General features: G+C 42.8%; 3 protein-coding genes across 4 annotated transcripts; 1 reads left to right on the top strand and 2 right to left on the bottom strand.

The window, feature by feature from the left end:
* Positions 1 to 705: 705 nt before the first annotated feature.
* sytl1 (synaptotagmin-like 1) lies at positions 706 to 8,698 on the bottom strand. 2 transcript variants are annotated; one of them, XM_056398821.1, is made up of 15 exons: positions 8,544 to 8,698; positions 6,897 to 7,023; positions 5,465 to 5,616; positions 5,242 to 5,356; positions 5,098 to 5,155; positions 4,970 to 5,006; positions 4,847 to 4,887; positions 4,454 to 4,570; positions 4,012 to 4,178; positions 3,804 to 3,906; positions 3,370 to 3,531; positions 2,918 to 2,996; positions 2,702 to 2,801; positions 2,224 to 2,429; positions 706 to 1,169 (listed from the first exon to the last, which is right to left on the bottom strand). In XM_056398821.1, exons 1-15 carry the CDS (start codon positions 8,551 to 8,553, stop codon positions 1,027 to 1,029), a joined length of 1,617 nt encoding a protein of 538 aa, XP_056254796.1. In that variant the 5' UTR covers positions 8,554 to 8,698; the 3' UTR covers positions 706 to 1,026. The 2 variants fall into 2 exon arrangements, with proteins under 2 accessions (XP_056254796.1, XP_056254797.1); XM_056398822.1 differs by having other exon boundaries at positions 8,539 to 8,694.
* Positions 8,699 to 9,717: 1,019 nt separating this feature from the next.
* On the bottom strand, positions 9,718 to 12,804 carry cd164l2 (CD164 sialomucin-like 2). Its single transcript, XM_056399548.1, has 6 exons — positions 12,545 to 12,804; positions 12,014 to 12,100; positions 11,620 to 11,712; positions 11,490 to 11,531; positions 11,064 to 11,223; positions 9,718 to 10,807 (listed from the first exon to the last, which is right to left on the bottom strand). Exons 1-6 carry the CDS (start codon positions 12,621 to 12,623, stop codon positions 10,792 to 10,794), a joined length of 477 nt encoding a protein of 158 aa, XP_056255523.1. The 5' UTR covers positions 12,624 to 12,804; the 3' UTR covers positions 9,718 to 10,791.
* Positions 12,805 to 16,740: 3,936 nt separating this feature from the next.
* gpr3 (G protein-coupled receptor 3) lies at positions 16,741 to 20,180 on the top strand. Its single transcript, XM_056399473.1, has 2 exons — positions 16,741 to 16,991; positions 18,555 to 20,180. The coding sequence occupies exon 2, from the start codon at positions 18,575 to 18,577 to the stop codon at positions 19,565 to 19,567; it is 993 nt and encodes a 330-aa protein (XP_056255448.1). The 5' UTR covers positions 16,741 to 16,991; positions 18,555 to 18,574; the 3' UTR covers positions 19,568 to 20,180.
* The last annotated feature ends 92 nt before the right edge of the window (positions 20,181 to 20,272 follow it).

Raw genomic sequence — 20,272 nt, 5'->3', positions numbered from 1 at the left:
AACAAAACATACAGATCTTGGCAAAATGACTCAATGCTCAATGCTGATCATATAGGTAATACATTCAGAGTATCTCAGATAATTTTCAATGGGCGTTACCTTAAATAAAAACAGCCCAGAAATGGAACTGGAGCTTGTCAAGTCATCAAAAAAGACGCAATGGATGTGACCTCACATTTTAAGAGATACACAAATTACAAAGGGTTAAGACACAAAACATACATACCTTTCTTGATACTTCATTTTGGAAGCCAAATAGCTCCACTTCCGCTGAGATTTCAGCTTGAATCAGGAATGTTAAGAATGCCACCTGCTGGACAGGAGGTATGGCACATATGATAAAGGCCTTCCTCCACTGTCCGTTGGTGTGTAAAAGGGAAGATGGATACCTGTTGTATAACAGTTTGTTTTGATGAAAAAAGTGGGGACAAATTACATGACACTGTGTTCTTGACCTTAACCTTCACTGTCCCCTCTGAAAAGTCCAAAGAATAGGTACAAAGTCTGACCACAAGATGGTAGTCAGCTAATCCATTACATAGGAAAGCTGAATGCATGTAACTGCAGGCTTTTTCTAACCTATCCAATTACAGTAATGTCCCCTAAAAATCTATATTATCAGAATTTGTGTTTTGCATGGTGAAAGTGATTGTCCTATTTCTCTCATATACTGAAACTGATAGAAAGGGATGGGACAAGGCTACATAAGTTCGGGTTTGATATTTAATCAATAAACTACAATGGATTACAAATGCACTTTTGTCAGATAAGACACAGACTGAAGCCAAGACATACAAATAAAACATTTGAAAAGCAGACAGATTTGGTTTCAGAACTAAATATTTCTACGCCATTAATTCACAATATTGCACCACTACTAACTCCCTCTGTGTGTGTTTGTGTGTACGAACAGAAATAAACAGTGTATCTGTGTATAGAGAGGTTAAATGTGCCTATGTGCTGAGTGTTCTTTCAGTCCAGCCATTATTTGAATCAGTGTGTGTTTGTGCATGAAGTGTGTCTGAGTCACTCAGACCGGGGGTTGAGGTTAGTTCTGATTGGTAGTGTCATGTCAATCCAGTGGTTTGGGTTTTCAATCATTGAGGTCCACACAGCGACCTCCTCTTCTGTAGAGTCCATCCAGCTGACAGACTCACCATAACTCTGACCTGCCATTAAAAAAACAAAAAAAACACATTATTCATTATTGATGTTGAAGACATTACCACAGGAATCCTTGCTGCAACCCACACACACCAATCTACTGACATCATCTCCCTTCAGGAAACCCACAATGAGACATAAGATGAGGATGTTGCTCTATCAGTGGTTTGATCTACAGTGCTGCACACTCTTTATTAAGAACAGCAAAACTCGCTATGAGCATAACAACACTGTCAATATCAAGGTGAACTACTTCACAACAACTAAATTAATGATATAAGTTCAATGGCGACACCAGCTTCAACCCATCCTGCGGTCTATGTGGAGAGATTTAAACCCCCAACAACCCAATATGGGATGTTCAGCAATGCACCAGGCGTCACCTAGAAATGACCTTGCTCTGATAGCATGACTCTATGAAATGCCTGAAATGCCAACAGAATGAAATACAACGTGAAGTACTGGACTAAAATACTGTCGCCATACCACTGCTAAACACCACTGTAGATGAAGCTTGGAAGGCTACTTTCAGACCAAAGTACAGGCAGGAGCATCGGTTCCCTTCCTAACTTGCCTACAATATTATCTGTCACAAAGGGCTTCCACTGAAACAGGATGCAGCCTCTGCAAGCGACCAGTCTTACCATTTTTCACTGTTGCACATGTATAATGACGGCAGCAAAACACAAAGACAGGCAAGTTATTGATAAAAAGCTCCTGTATTTGTGTCGTACCTTTGTCAACCCTCAGTGTTCTAAAACGGGGTTCCTACTTTTCAGTATAGTATGATCTTCTAAATGCCTGTAAGCTCCTGAGAAAAGTATTAAGCTGTACAAGACATGATGCATTTTATATTTATGGAAGCGAAATCAGGTATTTGCTTGCAACACAAACAAGAAACCACAGTTTATACTGAACATGACATCACCAAATCAAAACAAGAATATGTCAAGATGTGAAGCCTTGGTGAAGGCGACTCTGTCTATCCCCTTGATAAGAACTAAGTACTGGAAACAGGTTCTTCTTTTTAATGTGAATATAAAGCGCAGAGATTCTCACCAGTTCCACAGCTCAGACGAATCCCTCCTAAGACGTGTGTCTTTAACCCTTCACGTTGCCAGACACTCAGCTCAGCGCAGGCCTCTCTCAGGTCGCTGGTGTGGAAGCCATCATACACCATGGTGTGGTTATAGGTAGGGCTGATGGAGCGCTTCACCACCCGTGTCTTCTGGCCACTCTGTCTACTAGCATCTGGGAGTATGTAGCTTGTGGGGTTTAAAGTATGATATGATTAAGAATGATTGTGAGTTGAATCCAAAGTCAACCAGGATTAATTTCAAGACTGAAATTGTAGGTGTATGTAGATGGTTTAAATGATTTAAATGAGGATTCAAACATTTTTTGGTCATTGTTCTACAGCATATAGGGGCGTGCACTAACTTGAGTGTGCTTTAAGGCTGCATTTAGGGGAACGGGCTTTCTCTGACTACTAAAAATGACTCAAAATATCAGAAAATATGATGCAGAGCTGACACACCTTCTAACAAATGAGTCTATAGCACCTCCTTTGTTGGACAGGAGCCCTTGAGCTTCCCGTAGCCAGATGTGAAGCTCTCCTGTCAGTGGCAGACCGCTACCTTAACACACACACACACCACACACACACACACACACAGAAAATGTTTGAGAGTCATGCAATCGTGATATTGAGGTAAGACATAATGTGCATCCATGATATATGTGTTCTGCTCACCCTCAAATCCGTCTGGAATGAATTTAATAGAGAGCATGATGGTCCCACGACTGCTGATGGAGTCTAGATTCAAATGAACCTGTGATGTGGGATGAAGAGTAGAAAACAGAAGCAGAGGAAAAGACAAAAAAAGGAAAAAGCAAGGAGGGGGGAAGCAGAAGTGTGGAAGCAGGAAAAGATTAAGGTTACATAAAACCTTAGTTGATATTCACAGCATGTCTTCCTCTCCCTTCAGCTCTACCAGACACAAGAGACACTCCTCCCTGTATTCTGTGTCTTCAACAAAGCTGCCAAAACTGCTGTTACACAGACACTCAGATACTAAACAAATGTAGATGCGGGCACCATAGTGTTTTGGTAAATATTAGTCTGGGAGTATTCAAACACACATGCTAATTTATGCGACTACACGAGTGTGTATTTGCATGCAACACAAATCTACTCTTCCCTACCCGTGGCTGCAGGTCCTGCCACAGCGGCTGAGTGGAAGTCCAGTCCCAAAGGCCCAGAGACACCTCCACCTCACCCAGGAACACGTTCCTCCCAAGGGGCTCAGCATGCCACACCGACAGGTTCAAAGTCCGACTCCGCAGTTCCCCCATCCTCACTTTGTACTGACAGCATATAATCAGAATCAGACCGTTAACACGTGACAGGATGGAAGGACAGGGCAAAGTGTTATGGGAGCTTACATTTATGGAGGCATATGGTCAGTGGAGGAAAAAGATTTACAAGATTTGACAATTTAACATCTTCAAAACTAGAGAAATAAGTGACTGCAGTGCATGTTGCAGGACACGTGGAGAAGAACTGAAGGACAAATGGCAGATGGGAGATTCATGTGAAGGCTGCCTTTGTGTAATATGTAAATGAGAGAGTGTCTCACTCGGAGTGTCTGATCATAGACTGGGCTGAGTGTCTTCTTCTTCACTGAAGTTTTCTTCTTACTGTGACTCGACTTGTCCGGCAAGAGATAGGTTTTAACATATCTGTGAAACACGCGCACACAGACATTATATAACTGGTTTTGTATGTAACATTGTTGCTGCAATATGCACATTTAGATGCAGACACACACACCCACTGTCACTTACGGGTCGGAGCGGTTCTTGCGTGCTGAAGCGATGTCCTCGCAGCGATGCACTTTGACTTGCAGTTCCTCCCTCTGGGTCTCGTAAACCAGTGAGAACTGGATACGGCCCCTCACCTCCACCAGTCCAAAATCTCCTGAGCTGAACAGACTCATCATGCTTCCACTGAGCTACAACACACACACACACACACACACACACACACACACACACACACACACACAACACACACACACACACACCACACACACACACACACACACACGCAGAACAAAGATCAGCACCTACGTCATTGTCCTGAGCTGAGTCATCTTGCGTTTGCCAGATAGCCAATTAATCAAATGTGTGTGTGAGCATGCACGTATGCATGTGTGTGTGTGTGTGTGTGTGTGTGTGTGTGTGTGTGTGTGTGTGTGTGTGTGTGTGTGTGTGTGTGTGTGTGTACCGTGTAGCCTGAATGAAGGCTGCTGGTGGAGCTGCTGGTTTTCAGAGAAGCTGGGTCTGCCTCCGTCAGGCTGCTGCTCATTGAGTCAGTGTCTCCATTGTGATGCTCAAAGTCATCCTAGACATGTACACAAGATTCTCAGATGCAGCATCACCAGTGATCATCTATCAGTTGGTACCCTCTCCCTTCATATGATGTCCTTTAGCTACCCTACTATACCCCACCACTGGAAAATGTGTGATTGATTTATACGTTTAGCTCATTAACAATATGGACTCTGTGTTGATGCAGGGTCTGAATAGAAAGTGTGAAAGAATGTGGCCAGTTAAAAGCAGTGTTTATCAAAACCATTAGTCTTGATAATCTGTGAATGTTGGTGTGTTTTATAATCACCTCAGGTTCCTCTGAGTGGCCATTACTTCTCCTTTCACACTCTATGAGCAGAATGATGAGTTAATATTAGTACAAAGAGGTCGCTAGAAAGGCACAGAGGCACTGAGATAGAAACTTTCTTACCTTTGGATGACGAGGAACTATTTCTATGCTGGAGACCCTGGAATTAAAGATGGGTTATTAACTTCTGGTTGATCATTCAGAAAACACTTTCATGCTTGGAAATGAGAAACATGCATGCACACACAGACCTGTGCTACTGGACTTTTTGTTCTGGGTGTGGGAGTAGGTTTCAAACCTCCTTGACTCCTGAAAACACAAATAACAGAGTGGCAATGCAGTTTCACACAAATCTTGCAACAAGTGATATGATTTTTTTCTCTGCCCTCACTAACCCTGCGTTCTTCTCTTCCTTGTTGTCCTTCAGTCTTCCCTCTGCCTCAGGAGAGTTGTTGTCATCATGCGAGGTTTCTTGTTTCTCTCCATTAAACAGTCCAGCCAGGGGCACATCTGTTACCATGGCAACAACCACAGAACCATCATTGGGATATCCCCATAACAACAGAAAAGCAGCCCCACGGGCCAGAGGTAGTAGTATTGCATTAAATGAAAACCGACCTCTGCTCTTTGTCTTCCTGTGGCGTATGGTGGCATGGACCAGGTCGCAGCCTGACGTCCGATTGCGATGGCGTTTGCTGCTCTCCTCGCTGAACCATGCCCCAGACAGGAAGCGCAGACGTGCCGGGTCTGTCTCTGACTGCTGGAGGTTCCTGTAGCGTTGACACGACGCCAAGTTAAACAGCAAAGAATCACAACCTCCTGTCTTTAAAAGTCAGTGGACGTCAGAAACTAAACAGAGGGTTTACAGTCACTGTTGTCACTGGTGTCATGGAACTTAGTCAGCATGTACAAGACACGTCAATTTTCCTAATGATGTAATAACTCAAAGTTTGACTTGCCATGTTAACATGCAAATTAACAAGGTGTTTGATACATTCACCTGCCTGACAGCAGAACTGAAACATTTAGATGATTAGTCAAGATCAAATGACAAACAATCTCTAATTTCAAGCTGCTCAAATATAACAAAAAGAAAAATCAATACATTAATCAATAATAAATAATAGTCATTGCTTCAGGTCCTAATTTAAAGATTAATCAAAACAAGCATCACAAACGGGAGACTAGGTATTTAGCTGCACTGCACTGCACTGTGCATCATCAACTCAAGTTATGTAGTAGTTGGTAAAACAAAAACAGAAATTGCCTTGTCGCTCTCGTTTTCTGTTATTGATGATGGAGAAGCTAAATCCCACAGAGTGGCAAACGTAACGGGCAGCCAGAAACAAAGCTGTGCTTCTCCTCAGAAATAAGTTGCTGAGATCAGATGTTGAGGGATCAAGACACATCTGCTGCCAGATGATCAGAGACCTCGATATTGTAGTGAACATGTACACTGGGATATGAAAAACCAGATGTCTCATGTACCATGTAAATATCATATCCTGAATGAGATCAAAACCAGGATAAGATTTAAAACGTAGAGAGCAACATGTATTTATAAGCGCTGTAGTTATTTGACTCCACCCACTGAGGTTTCAGGTAACCAATAACACACAGCAAAAATGTAAAAAAATTTTCAACCTACAACTACAACATGGAGGTGACAAATTAAAGGAAAAGGTGGAGAAACAAAACAAATGCAAAAGTTTCCTTACTGCATTTAACATCCTGTCATCCTCTCTGATTGACTGTGACGTGTCACCTTTTAGTGATCACCTTTAATCCTGTGATGAAACATTTCTATCCCGATGGGAGTAGGATGACAATGTTCCCATCCACAACACACAATAGATCTCTGAATGGTTTGATGAATATGAAAAAGATGTGAATCATATACCGAAGCCTTCACAGTTGCCGGATGTCAACCCATCTGAAACCTGCTTTTAGACCTCAAATTAATTTGTCACCCCTCTGTGTGTTAGTGCTCATTACTGAATACTGTCATTACTGGAAGTGGCCCGTGAATGGAGAAACAATCGCCTCTCACCTTACACGTCCTTCATCACAACGACGCAACTCCAGGTCACGTTGTAAGACCTGGAGGATGATGGACTGCTCCTGGTCTGTGAGGTGGCTCAGGTCAAGAGAAGAGTCAACCTGCTCCCCCTCCATCCCTGAGAGAGAAGGACACATGACCACAGTACTCAAACAAACAGATGGAAACTATTCATCTCTAGTTACATTTGTGTCCTAATGGTACTGTTTAACATTGTGACAGTGAGTAAAATAAACATGCTATACATTATGATTTCATTGTAATACATTTTAAAACATGTCAGGAACAAAACCAAGTGGTGTAAAATTGCTATTGTTCCAGGAACTTGTAGACCACTTTGTATCTTTTTAGTTTTGACTCATTCAGAGGACAGGGTGTGGTCATGTAAGTATATTCGGTATATATTTGGTCCACCATGAGTCTTTTTTTTCCTTCTCAGATTGTTTCATTTAAATACATTTAGAGGCCTGAGGAGGTCAAAGTTCAGTTTCCCACAAAAAGCAAGCGAAGATGAAACAAAAAGTCAGAAAAAATGTTTCATCCATGTCCCTGGAGTTCATACTGAGCTTTGAAGAGCTGTTGCATTGTTTTTAATTGTATTTCTATTTTTGTTTTAGTTGATTGTTCTTCTTTAACTTGTATCTTAATTATTTTGTATCTGATCAGCGTCATGATTTTTGAGTTTAAAGAAAGACATAATATTTTTTGAGTTCTTTCATATCCCGTGTATCATCTCAAGACCCATCAGAGGGAAACTGAACCCCAGGTCGGGAACTACTGCACAGTTTCAGGAATCAAGTGCACTTTGAAATCCTGTGTCCTCCTGTAGCTCTGGTGCCTCAGTGGGTGAGGACACATGCTGTTTCAGGTGGGCTATTCCTGTCTGCTATTGAGACTTTCATCTCTGCTTGCACCAAATGCTCTCTACTGTGGACTGTCCACCAAAACTACAATAAAAGGCTAAAGAATAAATTTTAATTATTAAAGCTGCCATTGCTTGCTCTGATACTGATACTGAGATGATGTTTTTTAAAAAGGACAGAAAACTTCTGTAGGTAAAAAGCTAACCAGCTGCACTACAGTTTAAAACGGTTGTCTTTTGAGTGTGTGTTTGACTGTGTGTGTCCACTGCCTCGAGGCTAGTTACCGTTGAGCACTTAACGCATGCGCAAAACGATTCTCCTAGGAGTTCAACAGGATATGATACAGTGAAAACACCGCAGCTCTCACAACCTGACCCAACACAGAAAATAATAATATTGTAGTGAGGAGTAGATGACGGAGAGTACATCATATTTTTCTCCTGATATTACTGTTCCTGTAAAATGCTCATTCCTGCTTAAAACTGATTTAACAGTTGCTGTTCTTTTCATAAACAAAGTTTGACGACTCTAGTATCTAGCGCTATATTTCTGAACGATTATTTAAACGCCTGGTCGCTATTATTTATATGGAGTCTCTATAAGGGGAACATAGGCCTGTGCTGCACTTCCCTCATCATGAACAGCGCGAGAGAGAGGACACCTGTCGCCACTTTTGGATCAAAGGTTAAACTTTCCCCTCAAACACACACATTAAAAATACAGAGAGAGAGAGAGAGAGAAACATGAAAGACAAGTCAAAACTGCGTTACCTTACTTAACAGCATCCGCCAATTCCATCTGTGAAAAAGTTTAGTGAAAAGTTGTCCTGAGTGCGGTGGATGTGTGTGTTGTGTGTGTGTGTGTGTGTGTGTGTGTGTGTTGTGTTGTGTGTGTGTGCTGAGTAAACGGAGTGAACGGAGTGAACACGCCCTCCAGAGTCAGTGAGCACAGGGGCTGCACTCAGCTGGGAGCCGAGCGTGAGGCGGAAACAAACAGAAAGTAGGCTACAGAAAGGGAGGATGACAGTGTGTGTGTGTGTGAGAGAGAGAGAGAGAGAGAGAGAGAGAGAGAGAGAGAGAGAGAGAGAGAGAGAGAGAGAGAGATACGGTGTGTTTGTTTGATATGACTCACAAACACACGGATGTTCTAACACCAATTGCAGGGTGGAGGTGGGATGTAACTTTCATCCTTATGGCTGTCCACACCTTCTTAACACACACTTGGCCACACACTGAAGCTGCTGCTGCTGCACCCACTCCGCTGCACACACACACACACACACACACACACACACACACACACACGCACGCACAAGCACACACACACATGCACACATACAAACAGAGCTTTCTGCTTGTTTTAAAGCAGAGGAGAGAATTGCCAGCAGCACATTAAACCAGCCTCAACTTTAGTGCGGACTTGATATGTTTCTCTCACTGGAAATGTGTGTGTGAGTGTGTGTGTGTGTGTGTGTGTGGGTAGGGGGGTTCAGAGTGAAAAAAAGACCTGTATTCAGTCCTGTCTTTTGTCAACAGACTTGGATGACAGCCATAGTCTGCCCAGTTGGGAAGCTTTTGTGTGGGCTTATTCAAGCCTGTAGGTTCTGGCTCAGACAGCGACTGGTGCATCCAACCAGCCATCCTGCTGCTCCCCTAAAGGCCTCCACCAAGCGCTGTGTTCTTGCTGCCTGCTGGGATCCATACCGACACCCACATATCTAAGGATTAGTAGGTGATTCTTATCTGCACTCGTCTCCGGTCGCACCCAGAATACAGTCGAATCTGTTCTCTCACTCTACTGGCATGGGCAAATACACACTCAGCACATACTGTACAATCTTTTACAGTGTTTAGCTGCTACCAGATTCTCATTGACCTGCAAGAAGCACACACACACACACACACACACACACACACACACACACACACACACACACTGGGAGAAACAGGTATTTATTATTTGTTTATTCAGACAGACAGCCTTATTAATTTATTCAAATGGCATCACAAAAAAATCCAAACATTTCATAAAAGCCAACCTTTCCAGTATTATCACGAGTAAACAGGGCCACATCACATCTCTTTGAGCTGTTATTAAAGGGTTAAAGCTGATATGTATCTCATATAAATATGAGCAATCCCCTCCATGAAAATGAACTTGTAAAAAAGTCTCCAAGCTATTGACCATTCAAAACAAAAACACACAAATCAAAGTCGTGACGTGCTAGAGCTATACTGCAGGTCTTTATGAAGTTTGAAGGTCTACAGCTTCTAATAAGTCTATGGTCCCAAAAGTGGGACCTTTAGGAATCCTCAAGATGGCTCCTCGGGGTACCCAGACAAGCAATTTCACACACTACAAGTTAATATATAAAATAGATATAAGATACATATAGAGTTTAATTTTTGGTTTCAATAAAACACTAGGACGTTTCACAACTCCACATGACACACAGAAGTACTCGTAGACACAAAATCGAGCTCCACAGTCTCATTTTGGTCTATTTCAGTGTTCTTGAAAAAAGTTCTAAATGCCAGTAATGACCTTGTCTGACCTTCTGTCTACATGGGATTATATCACCCTTTCCCATAACTGCACTGCACTGTTTACACAGTCGAAACAGCTCATTTGATACAGCCAGTTGCCTGTTGTTTGCAAGAGGACAAACTTTTAACTAGTTAAAATAGTTGAAGTGAAGATTTATGTTGGGTTTTGAATCGCTGAAACAATCAGAGGCTTTTTGCTTCTCATTTGTCTGATTGTATGAAGACTAACAGTCAAAATGTCTCTGAAATAAATATGCTGCTATACATAGTGAGCACATGCACAGACACTCGTTACACAATGCAGTAATCTGAGAAAAATATCCTCTTATAAACACACCCAACCCCCAGGGCTTCACACGGGGACCAAACCAAAAATGACAGGGGCTCAGAAAAAAAAAAATCTTGTCGTCACAAGTCGATGAGTCACTGCTCTGCTGTCCTCCACCCTCATCTGCTTGTCCTTCACACATCTTGTCTTCATTGTGGCTGCTCTCTGAGTACAGACGGACAGGATTTTGATATTGAGAGATGAGGATAGTGATCAGAATGAAAATACAATCTATGGGATGTTGAAGGTGAATTGCCTTGTAGACATAGGTGCTGTTGATCTCTCCTACCACTAGAGACTGCTGTTGCACCAACACACGATCACTTCACACAGTGACACAGACGTATTTACATGCACATACTCAAACTGATACTGTCACGCTAAATTCTCTATTCTCTAACACCTACATGCACAAACTCACATGGGGTCATAGCTGCTCTGCTCTTTGGATTTGAGAAAGCGCATGGCGAGGAAACCGCCTGCCTGCAGACACAGCACCAGTATGATGCCGCCGATGAAACTGGACATGTCAAACTTGGCCTGGGAGAACTCTGGGGATGAGCTGCTGTTGCTGTCATTACCTGGATGGAAAGGACAGGGTTTAATGGGTTTAATGGGTGAAATTACGCGAAAGTAAGGTAGGGTAGGAAAAGAGGCGAGGAGAGAGAGAAAAGAGGTTTTTTTTGTTTTTTTTTCAGAGAAAGCACAGATGGAGATTTTTTTACCGGTAGAAATGACTAAGTGAGTGTCATTGGAGAACATTTTACTCAGCTCTTGTGGGAATAATAAATGTCTGACGCAAGAGCAAGGGGAGAGGGGATGCTGGAGTAGAGCTGATACAATTTACCTGAGTCACCTTCACCTCCTCCCTCAGCCACATTCTCCACAACTGGAAAACGAAACATGCAAAAGAGATGACAGTTACTGAGGTTTCACAGAAATGATTCGTGTCCATTTCAGAGGGAATTGTTTGCTACCTGTGCACAATTCAGACACTCTGGTCCAGCTACAATTCATGGTGTTGTCTGCCGAGTCGCCCTCATCAGTTACGCACATGCCTGTATCATTACCTGAGACAGAGAGAAAAAGCCTTTTACCGTGTTTGTGTGTATGTGTGTGTGTGTCTGTCTGTCTGTCTGTCTGTGTTATGTATGCGTTCCTAGCTTACTAAATAATTCAATCATCTTGTACAAACCAGGGAAGCTTATGTTACAGTAGCTGTGATGATTGAATTACTATCATAGGTCATAGGTGTGTGTGTGTGTGTGTTGTGTGTGTGTGTGTGTGTGTGTGTGTGTGTGTGAGTGTGAGTGTGTGTGTGTGTGTGTGTGTGTGTGTGTGTGTGTGTGTGTGTGCATATAGGTGCATCACCATCTGGACAAAGCCTCCAGACACAGCCTGTCAGGTTGAGCATGGAGTCTCCAACGCACAGGTCACATGACTCGGCTTGAGAACAATCTGTAGGAGGGAAAAGACTGGCACTCAATTGGAAGTGTCAATCAATGCCAATTGATTGGCCGATGCACAATTATCTTCCCACAGAACCATTTTAAAATTGTAATTACTGCAAGATGTCCCACCAGTCTGGACGGTGTCAGAATAGGAAAATGTGAGTGGGCAAAAGACAAGAGTCATGCCAAAGAAAGGATGGTAGATTCTCATTCACCTCTCACGCTTTCGCTTCTTGTTAGTTTATACAAAATCCTGGAGAACAAGCCATTGTCACAGTAAATTAGAGGAGAGAAATTGTCATTGAAAGAGTGAAATCATGCTCTGGTGGAATCAAGTAAAGGACACACTAGATACAAAGTGCAGCATGAAAACAACAGGTTTCAAGACAAAAACAGTTTGAAACAGTCATACAGTAAGAGAAATATTTAAAACATGTGGCTTCATCCCTACCTGATCCTGAGTATACAGATGACACTCCTGCTAGAAGCAGCAGTGTGGAGCAAAGGACCTTCAATACCAACTGCTGCATCCTGACAGCCACAGAGCACCAACACCTGAAAATGACAGCTGGAAACCTTGGTGATTTGAGTTGAATTTCTATCAGCAAAAAAAGTTTTCAATAAAGATGTCTTTTGTAAGTCCTCAAAAGGGTAGCCAATAGTTGCAAATAGAGATATGCTTCCTGGCTACGGACATGGAGAGAAAGAGAGAAAGACAGGAGACACAGAGATCTTTGTAACATGAGCGACACCCAAACTTGGTTCCCTGGCAACCAATTGGCCCAGCTCAGCGCCCCTGAAATACACACCAGTTTGGATGGACTGACACCTGTTTACCTCAGCCGGCAGTGCACGCACACACCAGCATTCACACATACTGTATGACCTTACAAATAGCACAAATTTAAGTTAGTGCAGGTGTTTGCAGTAAAATGACTTGTAGCCATCAGGTGTATTTTTCATCAATATCCTCATCCTCCGTCCGGAGATGAGTTTTTACAATCCATCCCCTGGGTACCATAAACATTTGTACATTTCAAGCCACACTGCTACCATGGCTAAAAATGTATTTCTGTTGCCAAACATATTGTTTTTCTGACTTGTTTTCTTTTTTCTTTTGGAATACTGGATAAGTTCACTTATCCAGGCCTTTACACTTACAATCGAATAATGCGAAGGAAAACTCACTCTTTAGTCAAACTCATTGCAACTTTTGTCTGCTATAAGGCTGTAATGTCACAAGGTGTCTCAAGTATCTGCATTTAAACAGTCACAAACCAATTAAAGGTGGCAATAACTGTTATGGGAAATAAACTAGAACTATCTACAATCAATTCGCCACAAGATTCAAAATGTCTAAAGAAAACAACTTGACCTATATATATATTTTGAGTTGTGTACTTGCATTAACCAAAATGTTTCCAGCAATTTTCAAACCAAGATAAATCCATAATTAATTAATCATGGTGACGGTCTGTTTCATTTGGTCACCTGACAATGGCGTCATATCTCCTTATACATGCGACAGTGGTGTTGTTGTCTGCCAGAAGCAGTCAAAATTGACTTTTTATCCAATTCCAGGCCACATACAATACACATTTTATATCTTGGTTGTTTCTTACTATATATTTTAAGTTGAATAAGGATTTTAGTCATCGGACATCAGACATCTTTATCTTAAGTTTCGGAGAAACAAGCTGAGCAGGCTCACAGCCCATCAAACACGTCTTGTACCCACCTAACAGCATTGGGGGAAACACAGATTTTTATTCAGCTTTATTCAGTGTTGTTACCAGATTTAATCACCAGCTCCATTTATTTTGGAGATGAAGGGACCTCTGCGGATAATTTGGCTCCCAACAAAAACGTCCTTGAATGTCTGGGTCATTAGTTATCAGAAAAACAAGCTGACCCAACATTAACGGCCTCTGGGATAATTTTTAATGTGAAACTGCTTCATTCAGAGTTTTCACTGGATTTAATCACCGGGGCCATTTGTTTTGGGGAGGAGGAGACATCTGCGGATAATTTGGCTCTTAGTAAAAACCTCCTGAACGACTGACAATGAAGGAATTCTAACCAGGAGAAGCTGACTACAATGGTGGCAATGGTGGTGAAGACAGCAACTCCCACGATGCTACTTCACAACGTCACCAAACTTGGTCTTTTGTTATTGTTTTGTTTGAGAGAAAATTACATATTGCACCTTTAATATTGTGTCTTGAGTGATCTGAACCAATTGAGACAGCTCTAAATATACTATAGGTATGAATGGTTTTGAAACACATAATGACATTGACGTAGGAGGCAGAGATGGGTCAGAACCAATGTGACTACGTACAATAGACAGCCTGTGCGTCAATGGTCTATTATCACTTCAAATGTGTCACTGACTGTGATGAAGTGCTGCCATGTCACTTGTCAATCCTCTCTAACATAATGGATGTGTATGGCAGACAACTCAGAGAAGGTTTTGAAGTCCACATATGAAGCAAAGCATTGAATAATTACTGTAATACTCTCCATAAGCTGTATAAAGCTCAGAAAAAGTAAGTAAGGGGACCTTGAGTTGAGGATATTTTGGCACACAAGCACAAATGCATATTATTATGTTTAGCAGCAGTCCCAACTTATTCAGTAAATGAATGTTTGAAAGTGTGTGTACTACGTGGATGACAATGATGTGGAAATTGGTGAAGAGTAAAAGGGGGGTCAGGATGCCCCACTAAGAAACGAATTTATTCCTCCTCTCCTACCTGTGCCCCTGTACATGCATCAGTAAAAGTAATGTAGTTGCAAGTGTTGCTTTGTAATGCTCTGAGTCATACCCCGGACCTACCCATTAAACTCGTGTGAATTGAGCCCAGCATCACGACACACTCTTCAGCTTTATGCAGTGAATTCCACCATCACCACCTCCTCCACTCACACCGACGTGGCTCATGTACTCCCACATATCACACTGTACGAATGCTCTCTCACACATTGTCTGTGCAGAGCCACGGGGCGGCTGGTCTGTGTTGGCGTGATTTAAAATAAAAATAAAACACACACGCACGCACGTGCACACACACACACACGCGCGCACACAGGGTTGTTCCGCAGTCCTGTCGAACACGATTTCCTCCTCCACTGATGCTCCCGTTGCTGATGCACCGGCGACAAACGATGGATGGATAATGCTGAAATTTACAACCTGGTTGTTAGTCGTTGCCGTTGTTAGTACAAATACAAACCGTCCAAGGGCATAGAAATACAAATCCATCACAGTTTTGAGTGTTTTAGAAATCACCTGGACCTTCCACAGATCACATTCCTTACAATATTCCTTCAGTATAACTTTCTTAGGTTATTAGTTCTGTCCCTGTAAAATATAAGATTTACACATAATCATTGTGTATCAAATTTGTCATGTAGTAAGTTTTCAGGTGAGAAAAATAACTATTATGTTGCAGAAATTTTCTTCACGATATACTTCATTTTTGCCCTCGTCAAGTGTCAGATCCTCTCTGTGACGTAGGAGGGGTTTATCGACAGGAAGTGTGTCCTAATATGGCTCGAGCAGGACGAGATTCCCCCGGGTTAGCGCATTGATATGCGCGACCACGTAGACAGCAGCTCAGCCCACTCTGCAGCACCCACACTCTCACTATCAAACCGGGAAAGCCATGACTCCCCCCCCCCCCCCCCCCCGCTTACTGTTATGTTACTGTAGGGGCTTGTGCTTCTATGAACTGATGCTTAAATCGAAAGACAAATCAATGCATGAAATGACATGCTGAATAAATAGGCCTATAATTCCCGGTTTTGTCTGAGCACAGCAAACCCTCTCTCACAAATCTTCATGCCAATATTGCACACATACAAGAACAGGTCTGTAAGATTTCTAAAAGATTTTAAGGCTATTAGATCACATGTGTGAAGCTTATCGTGTCCAGTTTTAATAAATGGTGTCACAGAAGTGTTTGTCTGTTTGTCAAGTCTGTGGTTAATTTTGATGTTTGTGCAGATTGCATTATTATAGACTACTGCTTCAGCCCATCTTTGTACATAGGCTACGCAAATGTACTCCCAATGCAATACTATCACCAATAGTATCACTATAAGATATGATATATAAAAAAAAAGAAGCCATAGCCGAGTTGTTGTTATACCAAGGGGTAGTTACATGATATTTTGAGCAAAGTTGTTCCTTATCCTGGTGGATAGTTTTCATTTGAAGTGTCTGTTTCACACAGATTGCTGTTTCTCTGCAGGACATCTCCCCATGAGTAATCCAGATGCGTTTCAGCACCGTGGACAGCGCCAGCCCTGAGCTCATTCCCCACAGCTCCACACCTCTGAGCCCTGCCCATCTCTAAACAATATCCCCTCATTCAGCCAGGCCCCTGGGTCTTATTGAGAAAACGTGTGTTGGGGGGGGGGGGGGGGGTCCAACGGTGGTGACTATTACAAGAAATGAGAGCAAGAGTGAACCGCAGTGGGAGGGGCGACAGAGATGCCGCATTTTTCTGAATGAAATTACTCCATATACAGGCCCCTCCCTTCTCTACCCGCATGCAGTGCTGGCCCCTGATTGGTCGAGGCTCCCAGTCACTGACGTCAGGCAGGCTCTCTTGTGGCTGAGTCCGCGCGCAAGAGCATCCATTCTGCCTCCAATAAGCGCTCCGGAGAGACTGAAGAAAAATAGATGCAAGACACGCCAAGTGAGAGTGAAGCGCAACTTTGATGAAGACAGGAGCAGGACAGGAGCACAGAGCACCAGACTGGCCTCCTTATTTAAACTGGTGCCGAGCATCACAGCGGAGAGCATCACCACAGCATCATTTGACTTGGATCTTTTAAGAGAGCAAATCTATTTCACTCCTGCAAAGGAATCACTGAATCGTGTTGATAAGGTAAGATGAATAATCCAATGTATGCAGAAATGTATATAGCCTACTGTGTGTTCATGTATGCGTGTGTGTGTGTGTGTGTGTGTATGTGGCACGCGTGTGTTCATGTATGCGTGCATGTGTTGGGGGCATCCTCTCTGGTGCAGTGAACCTGCAATTGTATTATACAAGAGGGTCCTCCGCACAAGGAAGTGGGATATACCTCTTCACTGTGAGATGTGAGAGGGAAGGGGATGAAAGACTCCTGGTACCTCAAAAAAGAAAAACCTCCTCCTGTATGAACAAAACAAAAATAATCTTAAAATAACATTAATGTAATACAGGCACGATGTGGTATTTCTTCTTGGTCAAGATGCAAAACCTTTGACATGTTGTACAGAACAAGATGATAGCATACCAGGACAAGCATCTTAACCTTGTAACAGGCGAATTCCTGAAATAGCCTAATTACCGTCCAATTAACTATGCAGGCTTTCTCATTCCAGAAATGCAGCAGTGCATGGCACATGAATCTGTCCCAGGCTTTCACAGTGGTGTGTCTATAGTGTCGAACATCGTGTTCGGACATTATCAAGAGGGAAACCTCAGGTGGTAGCTCCCAAGATTATCTGCAGGCGAGTTTACAGATATTTATAATGATTGGTCCTGAAACGTGCAGGATGAATCCAAGAGGGGAAAAGAAACGAGAGTCTGGATTTACAGAGACGAGCTGAAGAAAAAGCTGTTAGTGATAGTTTCATCGATGTTAGTCTAATGATGAATTAATGCTTTGCTAACTCTATCAACCGCGATGCATTAAACCGACATAATGATCAACTTTGCGTGACTTCCCTCAAGACAATGGTGACGTCACTGACATTTGAAAGTCAGCAGTATATTGGCCCAAAGTAAAAGAAAAAAAAATCTGTTTAAAAGTGTGGACATGTTTATGAGCTATAGGCCTTACGTGAGTCGTGCATTTACAAAATGGGTATTTTTTTAAAAGTAGTGTTTTTTCGGCCTAGAATGGTGTGTGTAATTTGTATTACTTTATATTTGTGGTTATTTACTGCACTGTAGGCTAGGACATGTTTTATTTCTTTTTAATAAAATCTCATCTAGGGACAAGATGGGTTAAGGCCATAAATTAGACTATAAATACACCAAGTGGCTCAGTCTAATCAGTAAATATCTTATGGTATTCATTTGTCCCATTACTTACAAACAAAATAAATTTTTATCCCTCTGTATGATAAAAATAATATAGGATAATATAACATGACAAATGATAGCAGCAAGAAAACACACTACATGACAATTACCAATACCACTTAATGCACTAATAGTGGTAATCAAATTTAATCTATTGCTCAGATGCATTGGATTACAAGAGCATGATATCTTAAATACTCCATTACCCCATTAAGTCTTCTGTTCTGTCTGATGACACATCCGGCCTCCAGCAGCTTCACACTCTCGAACCACAGCTTCTGGTCAAGGAAAGGCTGTTTAATGGACAAATGGAACAACACTAATGACCCATCAGAGCTAATGTCAAACATGTTTTTACTTTTTTCTCTCTCTTAGATTGTGTTTGCTGACCAGTCATGATCCTGAACACCTCTGACCTGGGCTGGGATGAGTCCTCAGGTGAAGACCCCTTTTTCCCGTTGGACCAGCTGGATAACCCATCTCCATATGAGGTCCCACCTCTCACAGTGTGGGGTGTGGCCCTGTGTGTTTCAGGAACTCTCATCGCCACTGAGAATGCAATCGTTGTCACCACCATTTTGGCCACCCCATCTCTGCGTGCCCCTGTCTTCCTGCTGCTGGCTAGCCTTGGGCTGGCAGATCTCCTGGCAGGCGTTGCCCTAATCCTTCACTTCCTCTTCCTTTTCTGTGTGGAGCCCAGTGATTGGTCAGAATTGCTGACCTCAGGACTGCTGGTGACATCACTGACTGCCTCGCTCTGCAGCCTGATGGGCGTTGCTCTGGACCGATACCTGTCTTTGAGCCACGCCCTCACCTATGGCTCAGGTCAATCACGTCGCAGAGCTGCCATCCTCCTGCTGCTGGTCTGGTTGGGTGCATGTGTCTTCGGGGCGGGACCAGCAATGGGATGGCACTGTCTTGGAGAGCCCGAGTCCTGCTCTGTAGCACGACCTCTGACCAGGACATACTTATCGCTGCTGTGTGGTGGGTTTCTGGTGGTTGTCATGGTAACCCTGCAATTGTATGCCGGGATATGCCGGGTGGCAAGGCGGCACGCTCACGCAATTGCTACCCAGAGGCACTTCCTCCCAGCCAACCAATCATATGCAAGCAAACACAGCAGTGGGAGGGGCTTCTCTCGGTTGATCCTGGTCCTCAGTGTGTTTGTGGGATGCTGGATGCCTTTCTCTCTCTGGGGGCTGCTGGGAGACGCGTCCAGCCCTCCTCTATACACCTATGCCACCTTGGTGCCAGCGGCGGGCAGCTCCCTACTGAACCCCATCCTCTACAGTCTGAGAAATAAAGACATTCGCAAGGTGCTGCTCCAGGCCTGCTGCCCCCAGAGATACACACAGAACACACAAATACACTACCCTGTGGATGTGTAGATTGCCAAACCAACATACTATCTATGCTAGACATATCACTGTTTGTGTGCCAAGATACACACATAGCTATATTGACTGTCATCCAGATCCAGAACATGAAGCCTCACACATACACACTCCCACACACACAAGCAGCACTTTTCTGAGAAGACGTCCTTCTGCAGATCAGAATGTACTGAACTGTCCTGGCTGACAGCCATGTTGGAACAGCTCCGCTGTTGCCACAAAGATTAAACGTACTGTCTTGTGTGTACTTTGTGCCTCATCCACAGTTAATTGTAGCTCCACTGGATCCCAAGAATGAAACAATCAAGGGGGTGTTATATATATCCCCGCTCATAAAAAGTGGATTTAATGCCCATCTGCACTTTAAGACAAGAGAAGACATGGGTTTTAAATGCAAGCCTATCATAGTGTAATGACATATGAGATCCAAAGCCCAATTTTATTTACTTGAATGTCTAGAAAACACTGAGTTCTAGATCTTTGAGATTCTATTTTGCACATGCTGTTAAAGGCACTTTGAAAGGCTCTGACCATATGTTCATGTTGCACAACCTTTTTGAAATGAATGAATATTTTATAATGATGAATAAAAAATATGCTTTTTCTACTGCCTGTCAGTTCTCTTTTCTTCACTGCCACCAAGGCTTTTAGTGTTTGTCTCTCTCTATCTCTCACTCTTTAACTCAATTAGGCACAGAC

The sequence above is a fragment of the Seriola aureovittata genome, chromosome 16, assembly GCF_021018895.1.
Source record: "Seriola aureovittata isolate HTS-2021-v1 ecotype China chromosome 16, ASM2101889v1, whole genome shotgun sequence".
NCBI lineage: Eukaryota > Metazoa > Chordata > Actinopteri > Carangiformes > Carangidae > Seriola > Seriola aureovittata.
The sequence above is the reverse complement of the archived record's forward strand: the minus strand, read 5'-3'. Positions and strand labels throughout refer to the sequence as shown.